A 21,533-nucleotide genomic window follows, 5' to 3' on the forward strand; every position below is an offset into this window, starting at 1 on the left:
TTCAGTGAAAATCAAAATGTATTCAAAATTAAAAGTGCATTTGTTTTGGGAGAAAGGTAAAGGAGATCTCGTCTCTACCCTAAAAGAAATGTTGCACTGAACAATAAACACAAGATGAAGCCCCAATCCCCATTACCACGCACTATAGGGTCACGACTGGGCTTCTTTTAAAACATTAAGTATAGCTCCACCTTAATTATCTTAAAAACAATTGAAAAAAAATTAGTAGTCACACTGGTACCTCTCCAATGCAGAAGGTTTAAACCTGGGGGTGGGAGACATAGCCGGCAGATCAGACTTCACGGTCACTAAGGCTCCTTTTACACTGGCCAATATTGGCTGTAAATACACAGCTCATTGATCAGCGCTCGTTTGCTCCTTTCACAAGGGGCTATGTATAGGGACGGGCGATTACTACGATCCCTCATCCCCATGTATTTCCATCATGTAGGTAGCACATCGCCTTGTTTACACAGGGAGATGTGCTGCCGACAATAATATTTTGTGCTACATAAACGATACAGTCAGATAATGCTCGTTCAACGGATGATCGTTTCTGACACAGCGCAATGATCAGGACCGAGCATTCATACGAACGCTTGTTTGCCCGATCATTGGCCCGTATAAAAGGGCCTTAAAAAGGGATTTCCACGAACGGACAAATGGTGACCTATCCACAGGATAGCTCTTCAGTATATGATCGGTGGGGGTCCAGCACCCGCACCGGTCAACTGCTCCGGCTGCCTCCGGGAACCAGACGGCCATGCCAGAAGCCGATGGCTCCGGAATAGCGGCCGAGTTGCAGCTCTGCTCCTATTCAAGTGAATACAAGCAGAGCTGCAGAACGGCCGCTATGCAGTGGTCGGAGCCATCTGCTTCCGGCTCCAACTACTGCATACCCTTCAAAATAGCCGGTGGAATCCTGTGTGGCTGATCGGTGCCGGGTCCGGGGGTCGGACCTGCCATAAACATGTGCTCAGAGCAGTCCCAGAGTGCATGTTTTGGACAGCAAGGTAGCCATTACGGAGTAAAAGGGGAGTGGGTGGGGTGTCATACCACTGTGCAGACTTACCTTACATCGGACTAATGCATCTGGGGCAACCAGAAAGCAGCTTATCAGAGGTGCAAACAAAGTCAGAAACATCTATATTGCGATTTGTTGATCCTACAAGTGAAATACTTTTTGTGAAGTGGAGCTACACTTTACACTCTTAACAGTTTACTCCGTTCTCCTGTACACACAACTTTTTAAGTGCCAAGTCCAGATTCTAAAATCTACCTTGTGAAAGGGACACGAGAACTACAAAGTCAGAATTCACACACTGAAATATCCCTAACTGCAAAATCACCAAATATGAACATCTACATTGTAATAACTGACAGGGCAGTCCACGACTGCAGAGATCTAGTGTTAGTCTGAGATGCGGTACTGAAGGGAACATCAGATCTATTGCACCGAGTCCATTATCCAGAAGGGATTCAGTTTTAAAATACTGCATTTTTATTCTAGCTTGACTAATCTACTGGTTCAGACTTCACAGTGATAAAGTAGCAGGAAGAATAGACCTGCATTAAAAATGGAAACCGCACACGGGGTCACACCGAGAAGACAGTCTGAAGATACAGGTCTACAATGAGAGTCCTTTTAAAAAAAAAAACGAAAAAATAAAAAAACGTAAGAGATTGTATGTTCACAAGGGAATGGCACCTTCGTCTGAAATCACTGTTGGCCACGTGGGCTGGCTGGATCCATCTGGCTCAGCTCGGATTGGTCCAGTAGCTCAAAGTCATCGGCTTCAGCATCAGTGTCCAGCTCAGAGCTGGAGTTTCTCTGATATGTTTTCTGCTTGGCTTTTTCCAAAAAGCCAGAGGCTTGCTGAGTGACGCCTGCCAATGCCATCTGGATCATCCCTCGAGTGACCAGGTTGGTCAGGTTGTCTTTGATCTGCTGAGCCCCGATTGCAAGTGGCACCTCTGACTCTGAAGACTCCTGCTCATCGTACAGTTGGTTAGCGGACATATGGGAGTAGCTGCTTCCAATTGGGAGCCCAATGCTTGTGTCATCATCATCATCTATCCCTGTTACCTCTGGATTGATAGAAGGAAAATCAGGGAGATCTCGTGCAAACGACTCTTCTGGGTCACTATGGCGGTCCAGATCTAGATGTATAAAAAGATATATTAAAGCACATTTTTGAAGAACTATCTATACACAAAATAAACATAAATGTTTACATAGGAACTACACTTTCAAGCTTTAATACGTCAGACATATCAAAAGTTTTATATCGGTGGCGGTCCGGGTGCTGAGACCCCCACCGTTGCTGAAACGAAGGTGCAGAAGTGCTCAGCTGACCGCTTTGCTCCTTCGGCTGTGACCCGTGCTCATCGTAAGGCTGAAGACGATCTCATAGAACGTCTATGTAAGCCGACTTCAGCCTGACAGGGATCACCGATCACAGCCAAAGACGCAAAGCACTCAGCTGAGGACTTCTGCACCTTAGTTTCAGCAACGGTAGGGGTCTCAGCACCCGGACCCCCACCGATCCAAGCTGTTCATACGTCTCTGACATATTAAAAGTTTGATGAAAATGTAGTCTCTCTAATCTGCGCATGCGCAGTTCTGCTAGACTAACGGAAGTTGGGCAGTGGCTTGCCCTGTTGGGCCAATGCATGCGTCATGGACCGATCGCCATTAAGTAATGTGCATCATGTGAGGAGGCATTTCCCCTGCGTCTTCTCTTTTTGCTCCCTATTTCAGAATGGAGTGGGCAAGCAGGTGCTGGTGAGTGATGTCCCGCAGTGCCAGCGCACTTCATTCACTTACATTACCGCTTCAAATTGCCACTGGAGGAAAGAGGTAATCGGAAAGTCGTGGCTATATCCCTAGCCACGACTGCCACCGGGATCTTATTGAAACTTACTGGCATAAGTTTGGCACAAATTTACACCTGCTCATAGCAGGCATAGATTTGCATTTCTTTTGCACGCACGGACAGCCAAAGAAGAACCAAATATATTAAAAGTTGTGCACCTCTTAATATATTTGCCACATTTTCCACCGCACTTGCACATTTTAGTTAAGACCTAATAAAACTATAGGACTTCACAATGCAAGAAATACACAGCCGAAACATTTTAATCATCAGAATAAATATTTACCCTCTGAGCCTTCTGTAAGGGGAGTCTGCCCCCGAGATAAGTTAAACGTCCCATTCTCCGTGTATGAAACCTCTGCATCTGAATGCTCAGAATCCGATATTGTTAGTTCTTTAGCAACTGCAGAATCATCCAGCTAAGAGGGAAAAAAGAACCAGAACTTTACTTTCACTAGTAGAGTGCACAAATGGGGTAACCTAGTGGTGCAGCCAAAATGTAACCTGTTGATTGCAAAAAAAAAAAAAAAAAAAAAGTGGGAACAGATCAGAGTTTCCCAAAGGAAAATCTTATCGAAGTATGTACAGTCGTGGACAAAATTGTTGGTACCCTTCCGTTAAAGAAAGGAAAACCCCCAATGGTCACTGAAACCACTTGAAACTGACAAAAATCATACTTTTGAATTTACTGAAAAATCAACTAATGTAAATCAGACTTTGCTTTTGAATTTTTGTTCAACAGAAAATTTTTCAAAAAGAAACTAATGAAACTGCCTGGACAAAAATGATGGTATTCAAAAAATATTTTGTTGCACAACCTTTTGAGGCAATCACTGCAAACAAACGATTTGTGTAGCTCTCAGTGAGACTTCTGCACCTGTCCGCAGGTATTTTGGCCACTCCTCGTGAGGACGCTACTCCAGCGGTCTCCGGTGTGAAGGCGCCTTCTCCAGACTGCAGGTTTCAGCTCCAACCACAGATGCTCAATAGGATTTAGATCAAGGCTCATAGAAGCCACTTCACAATAGTCCAGTGTTTTGCTCTTAGCCATTCTTGGATGTTTTTAGCTGCGTGTTTTGGGTCATTATCCTGTTGAGGACCCATGACCTGCGACCGAGACCAAGTTTTCCTTCGCTGGGCATTGTGCTCACGAGGAGTGGCCAAAATACCTGTGGACAGGTGCAGAACGCTCGTTGAGCGTTACAGAAATTTACATTAGTTTCAGTAAATTCAACTGTATTACTATTTCTCTTAGTTTTAAGTTATTTTAGTCACCATCGTGGGTTTTCCTTTCTTTAACTGCTTAATGACCACCCTCCGTCTTTACGGCAGGCACTTAGTCTATAGCGACATATTTTGGCGTCGCTGTAAAAGAGGCTGATGAGCGCTCATCCTCTAAGCAGGAGCTGTAACTCACAGCTCCTGGTCTTAGAGCAGCCTGCTGAATACAGCTGGGGTCGGAAAACATTACAACCACAGCTGTTTAACCCTTTGATCGCCGCAGTCCGTGACCGCAGTAGGATCCAAGGGAACTTCCCTCTTTGATCTAGTCATCGAAAAGCCAGTGACGTGATCAAAGACCGGGGAATCCCTCTGCATTCAGCACTGGGGACCTAGAAAGGACCCCAGGGCTGTCTGTTCAATTTGCCTGCTGTTAGGACACGCTATGTGCTGCCCCAAAAGCAGCCTGTGTCATAGTGACATAGTATAATGTATTAGCATACAGGAGTATGCTAAAACATAAGTAAAAAAAAAAAGTTGTAAGTAAATGGCATTAAAAAAAAAAAAAAAAGTCCCAAAAAAAAGCCCCCCCAAAAAGTCATTATTTTGCATAAAATATATTTTATTGACCCTACATTACATAAAAAACCTACACATATTAGGTATCTACACGACCATAATAACCTGTTAAAATAATTTTTCAGGTTATTTAGCCTAAAACGTGGACAGGATAAAAAAAGAAATAAAAATGATGCAGAGTAATGCTTTTTCCTATATTCACGCCGTAAAAATAAAATACTATTTTTCCCGCATAAAACAAGACCTCATATAGCCACATCAATGAAAAAAAAAAAAAAAAAAAAAAAAAAGGTATGGCTGCTGAAAGGCAGAGAGGCAAAAACAGAAAACTTTAGCTGGTCATTAAGCCTTTTCAGGCCCAGTCATTAAGGGGTTAATGGAAGGGTACCAACAATTTTGTCCACGACTGTATATATAGTGACAAAAAAAACACAGATGCCTCCGGTTGTATAATATACTCGCTACATAGGATCTTGTAGTAGGTAGATAATGTGTCTATGCCATGCAAAGACATTACTCCTATCAATAAGGACTAACAAACGCAATAGAGGAAACATTATAAAAATATGTTGTGCTTTTCAATGTATTAGGATCAGCTCACACAGCATTTAAACGGCGTCGGAATCAGCGCCAAAAAATGCTCCAAGTCTCCCCCCACTGATTTCAATGGGAGGCTTTTGTTTCCACAAACGGTTTTAGACCACTAGCGGGGAAAAAAAAAAGCTGCATGCTCTTTCTTGGAGGGTTTATCCCCTCTGACAACGCATTGAAATCAATTGGAGGCAGATAACAAACGCGCTGCTCGTTTAAAGCGTTTTGGCGCGTGGTTTGCATTTTAAAAATCTGCTTTAAAAAAATCCTGAAGGCCCCAAAAAAGTCGTTGTGCTCTTACCGTAGGACAAAACGCAGCCAGCTCCTCTTCACTGTCACTTCCCTCATTTGGAGGAAGGGCTCGTCCATGCACTGGTCACAAGGAGACATAAATTGACTGTTTGACCCACATACACAACTGTAAGACACTAATATATCGCTCTATGCCGGTCATGGGATGTCGGAGCTTCCCCTCCGCTTGTAGCACTTACATTGTCTCTCTTTCTGCTTGGACATCATGTATCCACGAACACTGAAGTCCAACCGCTGCAGGGCCGGCTCCAGCTTCTGGTAAACACGCTGTCCCAGGCGATGATAGATTGCCAGAGGCCAGAGCAGGATGAACAGCACTGTATAGAAGAGGAAACAGGGTATAGGTTAGCCTATGGAGATATATGACCGGTTAAAATGGAACACAATGCAAACGTCTTTATGCAGTTTGCAATTACAGTATTGGTGTCGAGACATAAAACGCTCTTTCCAAGTTTAAAGGGACACGTCAGGCACGGAAACTAGAGTTCCGTGCTAAAAACGTGTTCTGGATTGCTGATGATGGATTAAAGAAATGTCTCCATACATAGAGGTGACCCCATATGCACACGCAACTGCCGCTATTCAGGCTAGATACAAGATATGGTGGTATTTGGAACCACACAAGATCTATATGACATGAATTGGCAGAGTCTTTTGCCATGTTCACCCTACATTTGTCCAGGCTAAAAAATACGAGGCTGATTTCAAGTGAAAACAGCCTCTGAATCTAGGCGTTTTCGGAGCGGGTTTCCCAAGAGTATTTTAAGAGCGATTTATGCTCCGAAATACACCTGAAGATATGCTGTGTGAACATGGTCTTACCACCACCCCAACTCAATAATGCCACAGTAGGGAAGTGGCAGCCTGAAAGTCACGGCAGTAAGCTTAAACTAAGGGGTGTATGCAAAACCCAACAACAGAGACGTAAACTGGGAAAAATGAAAAGATGGACTCACACAGCAAATAGGAGAGCACAAGACCAGGAATATATCCACCCAGGACAGTAAGAAAAGTGAGGAATCCACAGACCAGGAGACAGAACTGCAAATGGAATGAGAACATCGTTATTCTGTGTCTAGTGTGCAATGTGTACAAACCACGCAGGAAAGCGGTTAATAGGTGTTGTAGTACACAAGATCGTAGTCACATGGGAGCTGTAAGTGGCCGAAATATTATGTATGGACATTCAGTGCCGTATAGACCTAGGTCTAAAGTAATATGAACCCTCCAGAATTATTTCATGGGGATTCAAATTATTTAGCAAAACAATCAAGTCAGGAGGAGTGACATATCCACTTATATACAAATATACAGAGGAACACGGTTATTGGATGCTAATGTGATTAGGATTGATATATAAAAAAAAAAAAAAAAGGTTTTACCTTGCCAGGATTTTCAGATTTGAAGACTTTAAGGTTCCTTAGAAAATTTGTCAGAGTGATCCACACTTCGGCTGCATGATGACACAACTCTGGTACACTGAGCAACCGTGGGTGTACAAAACCCCAACTAGAAGAGACCAAAAAATGTATTCTAGCAGCAGACTGACAAAGGAACACTAGTGTTACTTTAGGGTACATTCACATGCTGCGTTTCTGCCATGGTTTCTGCCACTGCAGCAATTTACTGCAGTGACAAGATCGGCTATTGCAGTAATTGAAACGTGATCATATAACGTACAGCACTTAACTAGATTGAAGAGGACCTTTTGCCTGTCCAGACACTTCTTTTTTAGTACATACTTGTATTCTTCATGGAATAACAATTCTGCATCTTTTCTCAGGGCTCTACGTTGTGCCGTTCCTCTGTTATCCCACCTAGAAATGTATCCATAAACTGGGTTTTACTAGGTGGGGGTGTGTCCCTACTCAGTCGGACACTGTCCAATCAGTGCTGACAGAGTGGGACTGTAGGGACACGCCCCTTTGACAAGGGGAATGGTAACACCCAGTTATCAATATATTTATACATTTCTAGGAGGAATAACAGAGGAATGGCACAACCCGGAATTATAAGAAAATATATTCCAGAATTGTTATTTCATGGGGAATACAAGTATTTACTAAAATAAATATATGTCAGGAGAGCTGGCACGTCCTCTTTAATGACCACATGGCAAGATCCTGCCATCAAGTGAACTTCTGAATAATCGAGTGTGTATCAAGTACAAAGAAGTGGATGAAGGTAATGTGATCTTTTAGTTTATGACGCCCTGCTGTGTGGCTGCAGAATTCCTCCATACAGTAAATAGTATGGTTGGTAATTCCTAATAATGATCCTATTAGTATTGAGACGATTAACATTCATTATTGAGCAATGGGGTAGCTGATAAACGCTGCCAGATATTAGGCCAGCTGCCATACAACTGAAATAATGCTGTATAGTGTACGGGCATTTAGGATCTTTCTTTAAGGCCTGATTCACACGAGCGTTGAATACGTCCGTGTGACGGCCGTTGAAACAACGGCGGTCACATGGACCTATGTAATTCAATAGGACCGTTTACACGGCTGATGTTTCAGCGGACCGCGTGAATGGTCAGTTGAAAAATAGAACATGTCCTATTTTGTTCCGTTTTCACGAATCCCTCCATAGACTCCAGTCTATGGGGATCCGTGAAAACTGAACCCGCACGGGGGCACCTCAGACAAGAAAAACGCACGTTTATCATGTCCGAGTTTCCCCACGATCGTGTGAATCTAGCCTTTTACTATTTCCCAGTATCTACAATCCAAAGCTCACCTTTCATTGTCCATCTCATTGGATCTTGCAGCTGAAATGTTAGAAACAAATATGATCAGCATATGATGCAGTCCAACATATGAGAGACCCTACAATGTGTTCCTACCATGCACAGCTACACACACGACAAAGTAGATCTAAATACCATGGGTCCCTTTATGTGTATAGACCAAAATATTTCAGAAGCGGACCATACATATAGAGAACTACAGCAAATTGTCGTCGTCCCCCCTTCCAATGGCCCTTATCATATACTTGGGGGTTGTCCAAACTGGAAGCTCATTCATATTTAGCACAGAAACAACAAGCATATACAAATGACCAACAAAACCTCTCATGAATGGGATCTACAAGTAGGAAAAAACGTCTACAACAGCTGGGAAAATAGGTTTTACATTAATTTCATAACAAAAATTTTCAGAATCTTAAATTGTAACATTGCCTATCTGGATTTAGGATCTTTCAACACATAAGAGTAATAACCTGTTCAAGGGGTCCTTCACCGATCCAGTGCAGATGCTCCGGCGGTCCCCCGCAGGTCTTTGTTTACAGGCTGCCAGCGATGACGTGACCGCTGAGGCCAGTCATCACTAGGAGCCCGTTATATATATATATATCTCTCTATCTGGGTCATGCTGGAGTATCTGCACGGGATCCACGGGGGATTGAAAAGGCGAGTACTGACTGTTTTGTTATTTTAGAAAATTTGCGGCTTCTCTTTTTCCAACCAGACTCTTGGACAACCCTTTTACTTCTCACCTCCAAGCTCAGGCCATATTTTGTTCTTCCACTGATCCACACAGATGATGATCATCAGGCCAAATGCCGCTAAGAACAGAATTCTGAGCGATGTCAGGGCAAAAAACCTGTACGAAAGAATAGACAGAAGTGATCACGAATTCCTCTAAGTTTTATGGGGGCTTTTTTTATACCCACATGGTACGTCATATACAATTGTTTTACTGCATAAATAATTTCCACATGTCCTTTAAAAATATTCCCACTGGGCATTCACATTGGATGTATGGTGATTTGGCTAATTCAGACTCTATAGAAACCGCTGTCTCCCCAATATCTTTCAATCAAGCAGCGTCTGAAAAGTAGAACTTAAAAGGAGTTGTCTGGTTTATACGACTCATTTTCTAATACCTTAATAGAAGTTCCATTCCAGACCTCCAGTATTTAGATTATAATAAAGATTATCTCTCCAGACAGCACTTTGATTTCAACGGGCACATGTAATGCTTTATTTCCCCTGTGGTGGCGCTAAAGGTAAATTGAACACTTGCTGTGAGGTTTCACAGCAGATTATAGTTTACTGTAACTGGTCCTATTGGAGGACACCCTGTAACTAGGTTATATTTAGGGGACCCTTCCAATAAAAAGGGATTGTCCAAGGCAGATAACCTTTTAAGACTGCACATCCGCAGCACCAGAAGAGATATATAAGAGGGTCCCCATCAGCAGCGGCCACTATATACCAGCTGTGAGAAATGGGGTGACAAAGATATGCAGAAATATTCCTCACTGACTATCCATCTAAATGCCATAAGAAGTCAAAGGTAGACAATGTAAACGATACATACACCACCATATTTTGACAGACTGTGGCCCTATAGACATTTCTTCTGTTGTAGCTTAGCACAGGCTTTTGTACATAAGAGAAAGGAGTTCAAACCTCTTACTGCCAGCCCTAGAGAAGCCACCGAAGAAGTAATGGCCGTGCTGGAAGATAATGTACACAGATCAATAGTCTGCTGATCAGGACGGATATTTAGCTTAATGTAAATAAGAATGCATCCATTCCCTGACAGCTAGCAAAGATTTTGAACATGAAAAAAAAATGAAACAAAAAGTTGATGATATAAAAGAATGAAGGGTTTTGCAGTACGACACATTTATAATTCTTGGCAATTTATTAAGATGGGTGTTTTTAACCTAAGTCTTGTTTACATTCATTAGTAGTAAAAGGATTTTTAAATTGTCCAATGTGAAAAACCCTTCAAAGCCAAGAGAAAGTGAGGTCAATGTAATCCTTACTCAGCAGATTATATTACAGAAAATAACAGGAAAGACATTTATCTCTGTACGTGTTGGCTTGTCCTCAAGTGACACAGTGAAGGCCGGCATAACAGATAAAAGTGAAGCTTTCCCCGCCAGACTGACGCTGTGCACAACAGGTGATATCTAAAAATCAAATGCTTCCTCTTATTCTGAGGCGTTAACAGCTCCACAACGCCATGCGCCAGCCGGACGTGCTTATTGTACTGATTGTAACTGGACAAACAAACACCAAAGAAAAGTGACTGGATGGAAACTGTATATGGATACCACAGAGACAGTCAGAGATACCACAGAGACAGTCACCCAGCTTTCCCAGACGCCCAAATGGCGCAGCCTCTTAATTAGGCGATTCTATATTTCATACCACAATACCTCTGAAAGCTGGGTGACAACCACCAAGAGATGAAATGGCAGACTTTGGGTCGGAATTTTTTAATAGAAGAAAAATCAATGACTCAAATTTACTGAAAAAAAGAAAAGAAAAAGAAGAGGTTTCCCAATTCGGTACCCTAATTATTTAGCTGGAGAGTTGATGGGCAACAAAGAATGTCTCTCTCCTTCTAGAGAGCCTAGTGCTTCAAAGACAGCTTATGGATTTCAATGGCAACCGTGTAATGCATCATTTCTCCAGCAGTGGCACTGCAGGCAGGTGGAATAGTTGCTGCTAGTTTCCTTGCAAATTACAGCTGATCACTTTGGGTCCCAAAAATTTGTGATCTGCTTATCATAGCGGGAAACTTTTCAAAGCGGAAAACCCCTTTTAATAGCAGTGCATAATTAGCAATTATTATACGTGTCAAGATTCTATCCATTGTAAATTTCTTAAAGGGATTGTCTGCTTTGGAAAATCTTTTTATTAGAAGGGTTTCCTGAGAAGAAGCTCATCAACGGGTGTCCCGCTGCTGGGATTCCCAGTGATCAGCTGTAATTTGAAGTGGAACCTGATAGCAAGTGTTCAGTTTCCCTGCAGCGCCACCACAGGAGATATAAAACATTACACAGTTCCTATCGAAAACAATAGGCTGTCTATGTAATGCACAGACATCTCTGTTACGCGTGAGCTGATCGGACTAATAAATATGGGTCCTGAATAAGGGGGCCCCTTCTTTTAAAGGGTATTAGAAAATTGGTTAGGTTAGAATGGATGTAGTGTGCGCAAGTCTGTAGTCATGGGACGAGTCCATAAATGTATATGTACCCCGTCCTAGTCTTTAATTTTATAGTTCCCTATATAGCTCCAACATATTCTGCAGCGCTGTACAGAGATTGACAACCTTCAGCAAAGACCCATCAAAAGCCCCAGCTTTTGTTATCTAGAACAGAACGGTATCTTACAAAACCATTACAAAGTATGCGCTCCTTGTATACAGATCCATTTCCACACGTCAGAAACATGAACCCCACAAATTCCAAATAATTAATTTTACCAAATCTGCTTTAGTTTTTTCATGCTACTGTATCAGGAGGATTACCCCAAACATTGACAAGGAGATGTCAGTATTGCTCCGTTCCCACATGACCCTCAGACATGGCCGCTCTTAAGCTGCTTTTGAGCTTAAAGGTTTAACATCTACCCTAATGTGTTCCGCAGATCTGGGCACACGTCCACATGAATTTATTCACACCACTGTATATTCATATTATCTAGCACCAAGCCACCCACGCCACACGTGCAGATTCCAGCGCTACAGGTGGAGTATGGCTTCCTGCTCAATAAATATAGCCATATAATAAAGAATAAAAAAAAAAAAAAAAGGGTAATTAAAAAGCACCAAAATTATTTTTCACAGGATATAAAGAAAACGTATCAGCAATTCTGCTTCCAACTGTATTAAAAGTTAAAAAAAATATATATTTGTGTTTCTGTATGCCCATTATTCCCCTCTTGCTGGTATACGGATGCCAGGCTCCAGGGACACGGCTGACGGGCGTGTATGGTTTTTGTGCATCATAATCCTCTGATGATTTATAATGGGAATAGAAGTCTGCAGAGTTAGGCCTCATTTACACGAACGTGATATACGTCCGTGAGACTAGTGTGCTTTTCACGCGGGTCGCACGGAACTATACAAGTCTATGGGGGCATGAAGACAGTCCGTGAGTTTTGCTCAGCGTGAGTGCGCTGAAAAAAAACTCACGACATGTTCTAAAAATCTATGTTTTTCGCGCATCACGCACCCATTGAAGTCAATGGGTGCGTCAAAACCACGAAGGTCGCACGGAAGCACTTCCGTGCGAACTGCGTGATTCGCGCAAGCGCTGTCAAACTGAATGAAAACAGAAAAGCACCACGTGCTTTTCTGTTTACAAACATCCGAACGGAGTGTCTTAGAGATGACCGAACCGAACTTCACCGGGTTCGGCCGAACTCGTTTTGACCGAACCCGGCAGGAGACAGTCACTGTCCAGGGTGCTGAAAGAGTTAAACTGTTTCAGCACCCTAGACAGTGACTTCCGATCCCAATATACGTGAACGTGTAAAAAAAAAAAAAAAAGTTCTGACTTACCGATAACTCCCGGCTTCTTCCTCCAGTCTGACCTCCCGGGATGACAATTCAGTCCAAGTGACAGCTGCAGCCAATCACAAGCCAAGCACAGGCTGCAGCGGTCACATGGACTGCCGCGTCATCCAGGGAGGTGGGGCCAGATGTCAAGAGAGGCGCGTCACCAAGGACGCATCACCAAGGCAACGGCCGGGAAGTTCTCGGTAAGTACGAACCTCTTTTTTAAACAGGTTACTCGATATGGTGATCGGAATTCACTGTGGAGGGTGCTGAAAGAGTTACTGCCGATCAGTTAACTCTTTCAGCACCATGGACAGTGACTGACGTCGGCTAGCTTCATCTCTATGATGGCGGCTGCGCGAAAATCACACAGCCGCGCATCATACACGGATGACACACGGAGCTGTCAAGTGCCTTTTGCGCACACAAAACGCTGCGTTTTTTACGCGCGCAAAACGCACACGCTCGTGTAAATGAGGCCTTACTCACAGTACAAAAAAAAGAAAAAAAGGAACCTGGGAGGTTTGGTTAATCTTGTCCGGTCAAACAAAAAGGTCTATAAACGAGAACGGGCCGTACATCAAGAGGATAGACAATCGTTATGGACCTCCCATAGGGGGTCGCCACAAAAGACCACTCACCTCGCCTCCATTTCCCTGCAGCAACTCCTGCGCTCGCTGCTTCAGAATGGAGTGGCCGGGCAAGCCCTGGCGAGTGACATTGACCTTGCAGATGTGCTCACCCACTCCTGATACTTAGATTAGGGGTCAGCAACCATCAGCATGCCAGCTGTTATGAAACTACAACTCCTAACATGCCCTGACTGCCTTGGCTGGAATAATAAAGCCTGTGGCTGTCAGAGCATGCTGGGAATTGTCGTTTCGCGGAGCGCCAAACGTCGCTGACCCCTGACTTCTATTACAGGTGTCAGCACAGTCTCTGACTACTGCTTCCAGTCATTCATACTAGTGGAAAGTGGTAGTCTGAAAGTCAAGACGACATCCATCATCAGGACTACCGCAGATTAGTAGTGTCTAACAGCGAACACCCTGATCCTATTCAGTCCTGATCTATCTGAAGCGACTAGCTCTCCTGGCATGTCTATTTTAGTAAATCCTGAATTTCCCATAAAACAACAATTCCGGACCATCTTTTCTTAGAACTCTGTGTTGTGCGATTCCTCTATTAGTCCTCATGAAAATGTATGAATAAATTGGCCACTGGGTGTTACCATTCCCCTTGGCACAGTATCACCGTCAGCACTGATTGGATAGGGTCAGAATGTGTAGCGACCTGCTCCATTGATATAGTGAATGGTAATGGCCCGTTGTCAATTTATTCACACTTTTCCAGGAGGAATAACAAAGGAACAGCACAACAGAGAGATCTAAAAAAGGGTGCTCCAGAATTGTGATTTTATGGGGAAGGTCAGTATTTACTAAAACAGACATGTCAGGAGAGCAGAGCGTGATACTGCCTGAGGAAGGAGCCGGTATAGCTCAGAAACGCGTCGCCTGTATCTGTACTATCATCATCATCATCAATAAAAGGATTTTTGCATTTTAAACCATCTAGTGTTAGTCGTGGCTATGCAAACACTATAATTTAGCCATAGACTCTGCCAAAGGGGGAACAGCGTCAAACTAAGGGCTGCTTTTTTGATAGACTACCCATTTACAGGTGCACGAGAAGGGACAGGACATCTTTATTTTTATTTTTTTACATGAGACTTGACAAAACCTATGAAAAAAAAAAAATAATAAAAAAAAAAAATTCTGAAGTATGTCCCATAAGGCCGTATTCACACAAACAGTTTCTTGGCAGTATTTTGTCTGTCTAAATAACGGACAGTACACTGACTAATGCAATTCAATACGGCTATTCACACATCCATGTTTTTTCACTGACGGTGTCTGTTGTGTGAAACGCACATGTCCTATTCTGGCCCGTATTTGCGATCGACCATTGAATTCTATGAGTGCGTGAAAAATACGGACATCAGTTCCTAAGGAAATGCAGAGGGAAAAAAAGTAAAACGATTAAGTGCTTGCAGAGGAGAAAACACGAACGAATAAAACGGGTGACACAAAAACCACACTGGCGCAATAAGGACAGTCATAAGTATGAAAAACTGCCCTTTTTTTACGGACACAGATCGCATACGCTCGTGTGAATATTGCCTAACTATGCTGACTGATGGAACAGATTTTATGGTCACAATGTTTACAGCACAGACGTAATGAACAATCGGTAAGTATAATCGCCACAGATAGATTTCTGTAACATAATCGTTTCCTCTTTCCCTGTGAAAGCCAATTTCCAAGCAGAATAACCCGCAGCATAGAAACAATACAAAATGATCTCGGAAACATTTACCCGATGAGCTGGATGGCAGAGATGACAGAAGAGAATTGATCAGCCAGCAGGTGAATGACTCCTGAATCATTAATAATGGATAGAACAGACGGGCAGGAACACCACCTGTACAGTACAAAGGGAGTCCATGCTGTGAGGAGTCTACAGTAAGGAAGGGGTTAACATTTGCTCAAGGGAAGAAAAAAAAAAATGAAAAAAAAAAAAAAAAAAGGAAGATTAAGTCGAGCAGTTCTAAATACTTGCTAGAACGAAGAATTCACGTCTGTCCCGCAAAGCGTATTATCGAACATATCCCTGAAGAAAGCAAATCCAATAATAGAATAGATTATGAAACTGCTGTCCAAGCAATTAACTAATAAGCAAGTGTAGGATTAGGTCTAATATATATAGGATTATACCCCCGCATTATAAGGGTGCGCTCACATGTGCCTCGTACTTCTGCAGTGTGAAAATATGCTGCGGAAATCTTCCGTGTAGGACTACAGGGAAAAATAATCTGCAACAGATTTCTATAGTTCCTCCGTTGCGGAATATTTTTTACCATACATTGTAAAGTTTTCCGCAGCGTGAACCATTACTTTGAAAAACGTTGCAACGTGTAGGAAAAAAATATTCCGCATTGCAAGAACTATAGAAATACAAAGCAAGCACGCAACATGTGACTGCAGCCGAAGATTGTTAGAAGCAACCGAGAAACTCAACGACCATATAAAAAAACAGGGCCAAATTTATAAAAGGTCAGCAAATTTACGACAGGAGCGCCGCAGCCCCTTCATTCAGCTAATCGGTGGGGTGCCAGAAGTCGGACCCCCCCCCACACACCACTGATCAGATATTGATGGCCTATCCCACAGACAGGCCATCAATATTACAAGCTCGGAAAACCCCTTTAATTTTTTTTTTTACTGTAGGCGGTTCATTATTCATTACAACACACACCTCAGCTGCTGCAGAACCTCTTTTTGAAGAGTAACGGAGCGCTTCCTGTCCACCGTTTATTACCAGATATGAAATGCCCTCAACCTTTTCATAAAGAAGTTGTGCAGCAGTTAGGACACAGAACTGTATAATATACACTGCAGCTGCTGAATAACCTCTTTGTAAATAGAGAAAAACTAGATGTCAGTCAGTGGTTGACACAGCGGTCGACTTCCTACAGAAGTAATTTGTAATAGACTGATACTGCAGGAGATAAGTGGCGCTTATGTAGCGCCACTTATCTCTGCATAATCAGGTTTATGCAAATTAATGTCAATTTCCACTGATGTCTATCATATTGGGATAACCAATATTCGCTATCAATGTTCTCTACATTAACCAATCTCCAGCCAATTTGGTCGCCTAGATGGGAGATAACAAGCAATTCCATGATCTGGAGTCTTCTATATTGTAAAAACTTCCATGTTCGTTGTGCATTGAAGAATGAACAAAAACTGGGAATGCCAAAACCAAAACTTGTGTAGCGATTGTTTCAAACGCGCAGCGACTCCCGTCATTTACTGGAGATGAGAGCACATCCGGACAGTCAATAAACATACAAAAGGTCACTCACAGCCTGACATCTAGAACGTAGAGCGAGACTGACAGCGAACACCAGGACTCAATACATCGGGATGAAAAATTCATATCAGGCTTCAGCTTTTCCTCTTCGTATATTGACCTGAACCACCTGCTTTGTAGAACTCCATTAATATCCTACAGCGCTAATACCGTATTCCAGAAACATCACATGGAGGCCCCCTGAACGCGATGCATTATATGTGCGCCAAATCCATAGTGTAATACATTGCCAGCAAAGAATATAAGATATCAAGTAATGTCATCTACACGTTGCAGAATTATCCAGTAGCGCGAATTCTAAAATTTATCTTGAGTTTCCGTCTAAAAATTGCATCTGACAAGTTTATAAGTTTAAAAAAAAAAAACGCACCAAAATCTGCATCAGAAGATGCAATATCACGCAGCGTATCCGACCTGTCCGATAAATCGCATTAGATTGTTGTGCGATTTTCCGGACGGAATTTCTGCTGCGTAAATAAAGCGTTCATACTTAACTCCTCCCTCCTTTGACGTCCGCATGACGTTGCAGACCATGTGACGTTGCAGCTTGTGATTGGCTGCAGTGGTCACATGGGATAAAACGTCATCCCGGGAGACTGGACTGCAGTCTTACAGTCTTTACAAGAGAGCACACCCTTTACCAGGGGAAAGCAGCTGCAAGGAGATCAGATTTTCCACCGTTCTTCTCCGAGCAATGAACAGACCATGCGAAAGAAAAAGGTGCTGTCATTGTAGTCATCAGCGCTGCTCCTCTCCCCATTCACAGAACAGACGCCAGACATGTATATATATATCCCGCTGAAGCGATAGTAGCGTGGCAGAGAGCTGCACCATTACCAAACCACATGTAAATATATGTAATGGAAAGAACATTTTGGCAAAAAAAAAATAAAAAAATGCATGCGGTTTGCCGTGGTGCAGTAAACTTTCAACTCTCTGCCACACCATTACCACTCTGTGGCATGTGTATTCTGATATCTCTTCACATGATCTCCTGATATCCTAATGGCTCCTTTTAAAACTGGAACCATTTTGGGTAAGGCCTCATTCAAACAGGTCTATTGTACCAGTATTTAACTGTCCGTAGTCTAGTAGCACCTGGACCCCCCCCCCCGCGCAATTCTACAGAAGCAAACTTGGAGATCTCTGGTGCTATAAACCCAGTCCTACTGGTGAATTGTCCTGAGGAAGATACCAGTATGGCCTCGTAATGCGTAGACCTAATCACAGCAGATAAAAATTGTTGAATGCCACCACGTATAGTCTAAAAATTCTTCAACCAGTAGCGCTGTCAATATTGACCCAATAATTTTTCAGGACTATGAAGTACTTGCAATGGAGGCCAACAGGTCCAAAGAAGGCGGCAGACAGTAGCAGTCGATCTAATTTACATGCCCAAAACAGTGTTGTGCCCTGATCACAATCCAGGAAGGTGAGAGGACAAAAAGATGGGGCTACATCTCTGGTATTTCTTAAAAAGGGAAACTTGGTATAAAGCTTCCTAACGTAATTACTCATCAGGGAGTTTTTCACATTTCCAAACGAATCATTTCTAAGCCGGTCTGTTTGCTAAACCCAAAGTCTGACTATGTTCAGGCCGCAGCTCCAAAACAGAAGTGGCCTGTGGATGACAACATTAGATCTAGTCTCCCAGGAAGGTGGCATCTGGGACCCAGCACTGAAAGTTGTTCTCGAAGGCGAATGCATTGTCGTGAAGCATGTTTTCATCTAATGCAACCAATAACCATGTATAAAACAGAGCATGTCATAGGACAACGCACTGGCCCCTACTGGAGTGGCAATCAGCTAGGGCCTGTTTACACGGGACAATTATCGGGGAAATGATTCTTCATGTGAACGCTCATTCACAATCATTGTAAACAGGGCAACGATTAGTCGATGAACGAGCAAATGCTCGTACAGACTGATCGTATCGTCTATGCTGCAAGAAATATTATTGTTGAGTAAAAAGGGAGATCTGCTGCAGACATGATAGAAATGTATGGAGACAAGGATCGTAGTAGCGATCGCCCATCCCCAGACATAGCTCCTTGTAAAAGGACCAAACGAGTGACGATCAACGAGCAGTCTCATTGATCGTCGCTCGTTTACACGGCCCATGTATGAGGAAAATGAGGTGCCACATCAGAGTAAAAGCGGCGGCAGATTTAAAAAACACCAGCACATAGGATGGGAAGCCAGCTTTAGGGAAGAGGATAGAAGGAGTATAAGCAAAAGTCAGATTTTGAGTTTTGCCCGGCCTGTGCTTTTGAAGGGGTTTTCCCACCAAGACCTGTGTGTCTGAACAAGGCCCACACCACACAATCCAGCTCATCATACAACGCGTCTCTACCTCAGGGCATTCACAGAGACAAGACTCATTCAGCTCCATTATTCTTATCCAAAAACCAGCAGATGCAGAAAACCCTATATCAGCTGCTCCAGCTAACCCCTCTGTTTAATGGGAAATATGATCCGGGATTCCCCGGGGCTCGCTTCTACGAGTCAGAAAGCGAACAACGCTGTATCCTTAGGGAGCAGGAGCGTCCAGCATGGCGGATATTAGAATATGCTCAATGTGCAAACACCATAAACTGTGAACATGAAAGAATTCCTCCCGATCGAGAAACAGGAAAAGTTTACTCAAATGTAAAAAGGAAAGTGAAAGATATTTTTTTTTTGTATGGCCAAACAATTCCAGGATCACCTGTGCCCTTAAAGCAAGGGCAAACGCTTAGGTATGGTTTCCATAGAATAATAAGAGCCGCCACCTTCTGCAAAGGGAGATTTTACCCGATACGAAGCCTTTTATATTCACACACAGACTTTACTTGCATGGTTCGAAAGCAACAGCCGAGTAAGAGCACTCGGCCATTTATGTAACTCCATAGGCTTGTATGGAGTGGCAAAGTGTGCGGCCGACCACAATCACCTCCTTACCACGGTTTTGCTGGAGAGGAGGAACGGGAGACTTGGGACCCTAGTTCTAGTGATCAGCCGGAGTCCCAACAATCTTCTCTACACTTATGTATACTCTAGTTACTTTTTCAACTGCTGCCTTGTTTGTGCTCCATCCTGATGCTTAGATGTCTCCAGCTTTCTCTCCTTCTCTGCTTTGCTGCTTTGCTATCAATCCCATGATGCTTCAGAACAGCATCACATGACCAGCTAAAGACCATACCATTTCTGCATGCTGGGGGATGCAGTGATTATGATACCCTCTATATTCTCCTAAATAAGCTGAGAAACCATAAGTATACAGATAGGGAGGCTATACCTGTGTGACAAGAACCTGTCTAAGTATCAGTGGTGGCTGATGATACAAGTTTCTGGCTTCTGCCCCCCCCCCCTGTGTAGTACAGGAACTGCTGACGCCTGGGATGGGTGACACATAGATCTCCATAGACTCAAGTAGAGAAAGCGTGCCACCGAGCCGGATTCACACGGCTGCTAAGCAACCATCCCAGTCTGATATATAGAGATAGAAGAAGCAAGAAAACAACAAGTGAAAGACTGATACGTGGAATACCAGAATGGGGCACATGGGAGAGTTTAGTTTTGGCCACAGCGTCCCTTTAAGCTGGCCATGCACATTAGACGTACGTTGGCCTAACCTACGGATTTCGCCTGACCATCTAATGACTATGGCGGCATCCCGACTTTTCCCCGACGCCAGATGTCGGGGGAGAGAAGGGTCGAGCATGTTGAATTTCAATATGCTCGATCCTTTTGTTCGTTATTAGATAGAAGAATCTGGCAGAGGCTTTCTCCCAGAGAACACATGAACGCTCAGGTGAGCCAGACATGCATGTGTATGGAGCGTCTGGCTGACCGCTATCTAAAATGTATGGCCAGCCTAACATTTATCACCGATATGTTACCATTCCCCTTGTCAATGGAGTGTCCCCACACAATGAAACTGTCAATCAGTGCGTTCAGTTTTAGAGCACGTAAAGACACAGGAATTGAAACGTGCAGTTGTCAATTTATTCATAGATTTCCAGGAGGAATTACAGAGGAAAAGAACAACGCAAAGTTAAATAAAAGTGTTCAAGTATTTACTAAAACAAACATGACAGAAGAGTAGACAGGTTCTTGTCACATGAAGATAACCCCCGCTCTAAATATAACCGGTTATTGCCAGGGGGGTTTCGTTCAGCCATATATTTCCTCTGCAGGGGACATGTAGAAGGAGAGGCCAGCCATTCAGATTAATGTAATCATTCTATAATACATGGACGGGTCGAGCCCACCAGAGGGGGAGCAACAAGGATCAGGCATATTGAAATCCAACACGTCTGATTATTGTTGCTCCGGACGCCCGCCATATAACACCCACTCACAATAGATCTTCAGCAGGGTCCATTGATATTTATCTTATGTGTATGGCAAACATTTATCTGCCTAGAATCAATCTCATTGCTGTAAATTTAGGCCTTTGCCCTTGCTGACCTGTATAAATCCAGCACTGACCACACCATGTCTGCTTCTGTATAATATATATATTTTCCTCCACGTCTGTGTACTCAGAGTCATGGCCAAAAGCCGGAAAGAATGATGGTTGTGAATAATGTATTGACAAGTCTGTAATGTTAGTCATGGTGTCAGATGATGACTTACTAGGAGTGAACCCTCTGCCAACCATATAGAACGTAAAAATAAGGAAGGCTGACGTCCAGTTCTGATAGACTAAATTGCATTCCCCATA

At 43.2% G+C, this 21,533-nt stretch overlaps 1 protein-coding gene across 1 annotated transcript in view; it reads right to left on the minus strand.

Moving 5' to 3' along the window:
• The window catches only part of RETREG3 (reticulophagy regulator family member 3), a 23,348-nt gene continuing 1,815 nt past the window's right edge, over positions 1–21,533 (minus strand). The window contains exons 3-10 of the mRNA XM_075845803.1: positions 9,081–9,187; positions 8,322–8,352; positions 6,962–7,088; positions 6,536–6,620; positions 5,759–5,896; positions 5,569–5,639; positions 3,163–3,295; positions 1–2,160 (exon numbers count right to left, since the gene is read on the minus strand). Coding sequence (XP_075701918.1) covers positions 1,721–2,160; positions 3,163–3,295; positions 5,569–5,639; positions 5,759–5,896; positions 6,536–6,620; positions 6,962–7,088; positions 8,322–8,352; positions 9,081–9,187 — 1,132 coding nt within the window. The 3' untranslated portion in view covers positions 1–1,720. The remainder of the gene's footprint in view (positions 2,161–3,162; positions 3,296–5,568; positions 5,640–5,758; positions 5,897–6,535; positions 6,621–6,961; positions 7,089–8,321; positions 8,353–9,080; positions 9,188–21,533) is intronic.

The sequence above is a fragment of the Rhinoderma darwinii genome, chromosome 13 (assembly GCF_050947455.1).
Source record: "Rhinoderma darwinii isolate aRhiDar2 chromosome 13, aRhiDar2.hap1, whole genome shotgun sequence".
NCBI lineage: Eukaryota > Metazoa > Chordata > Amphibia > Anura > Rhinodermatidae > Rhinoderma > Rhinoderma darwinii.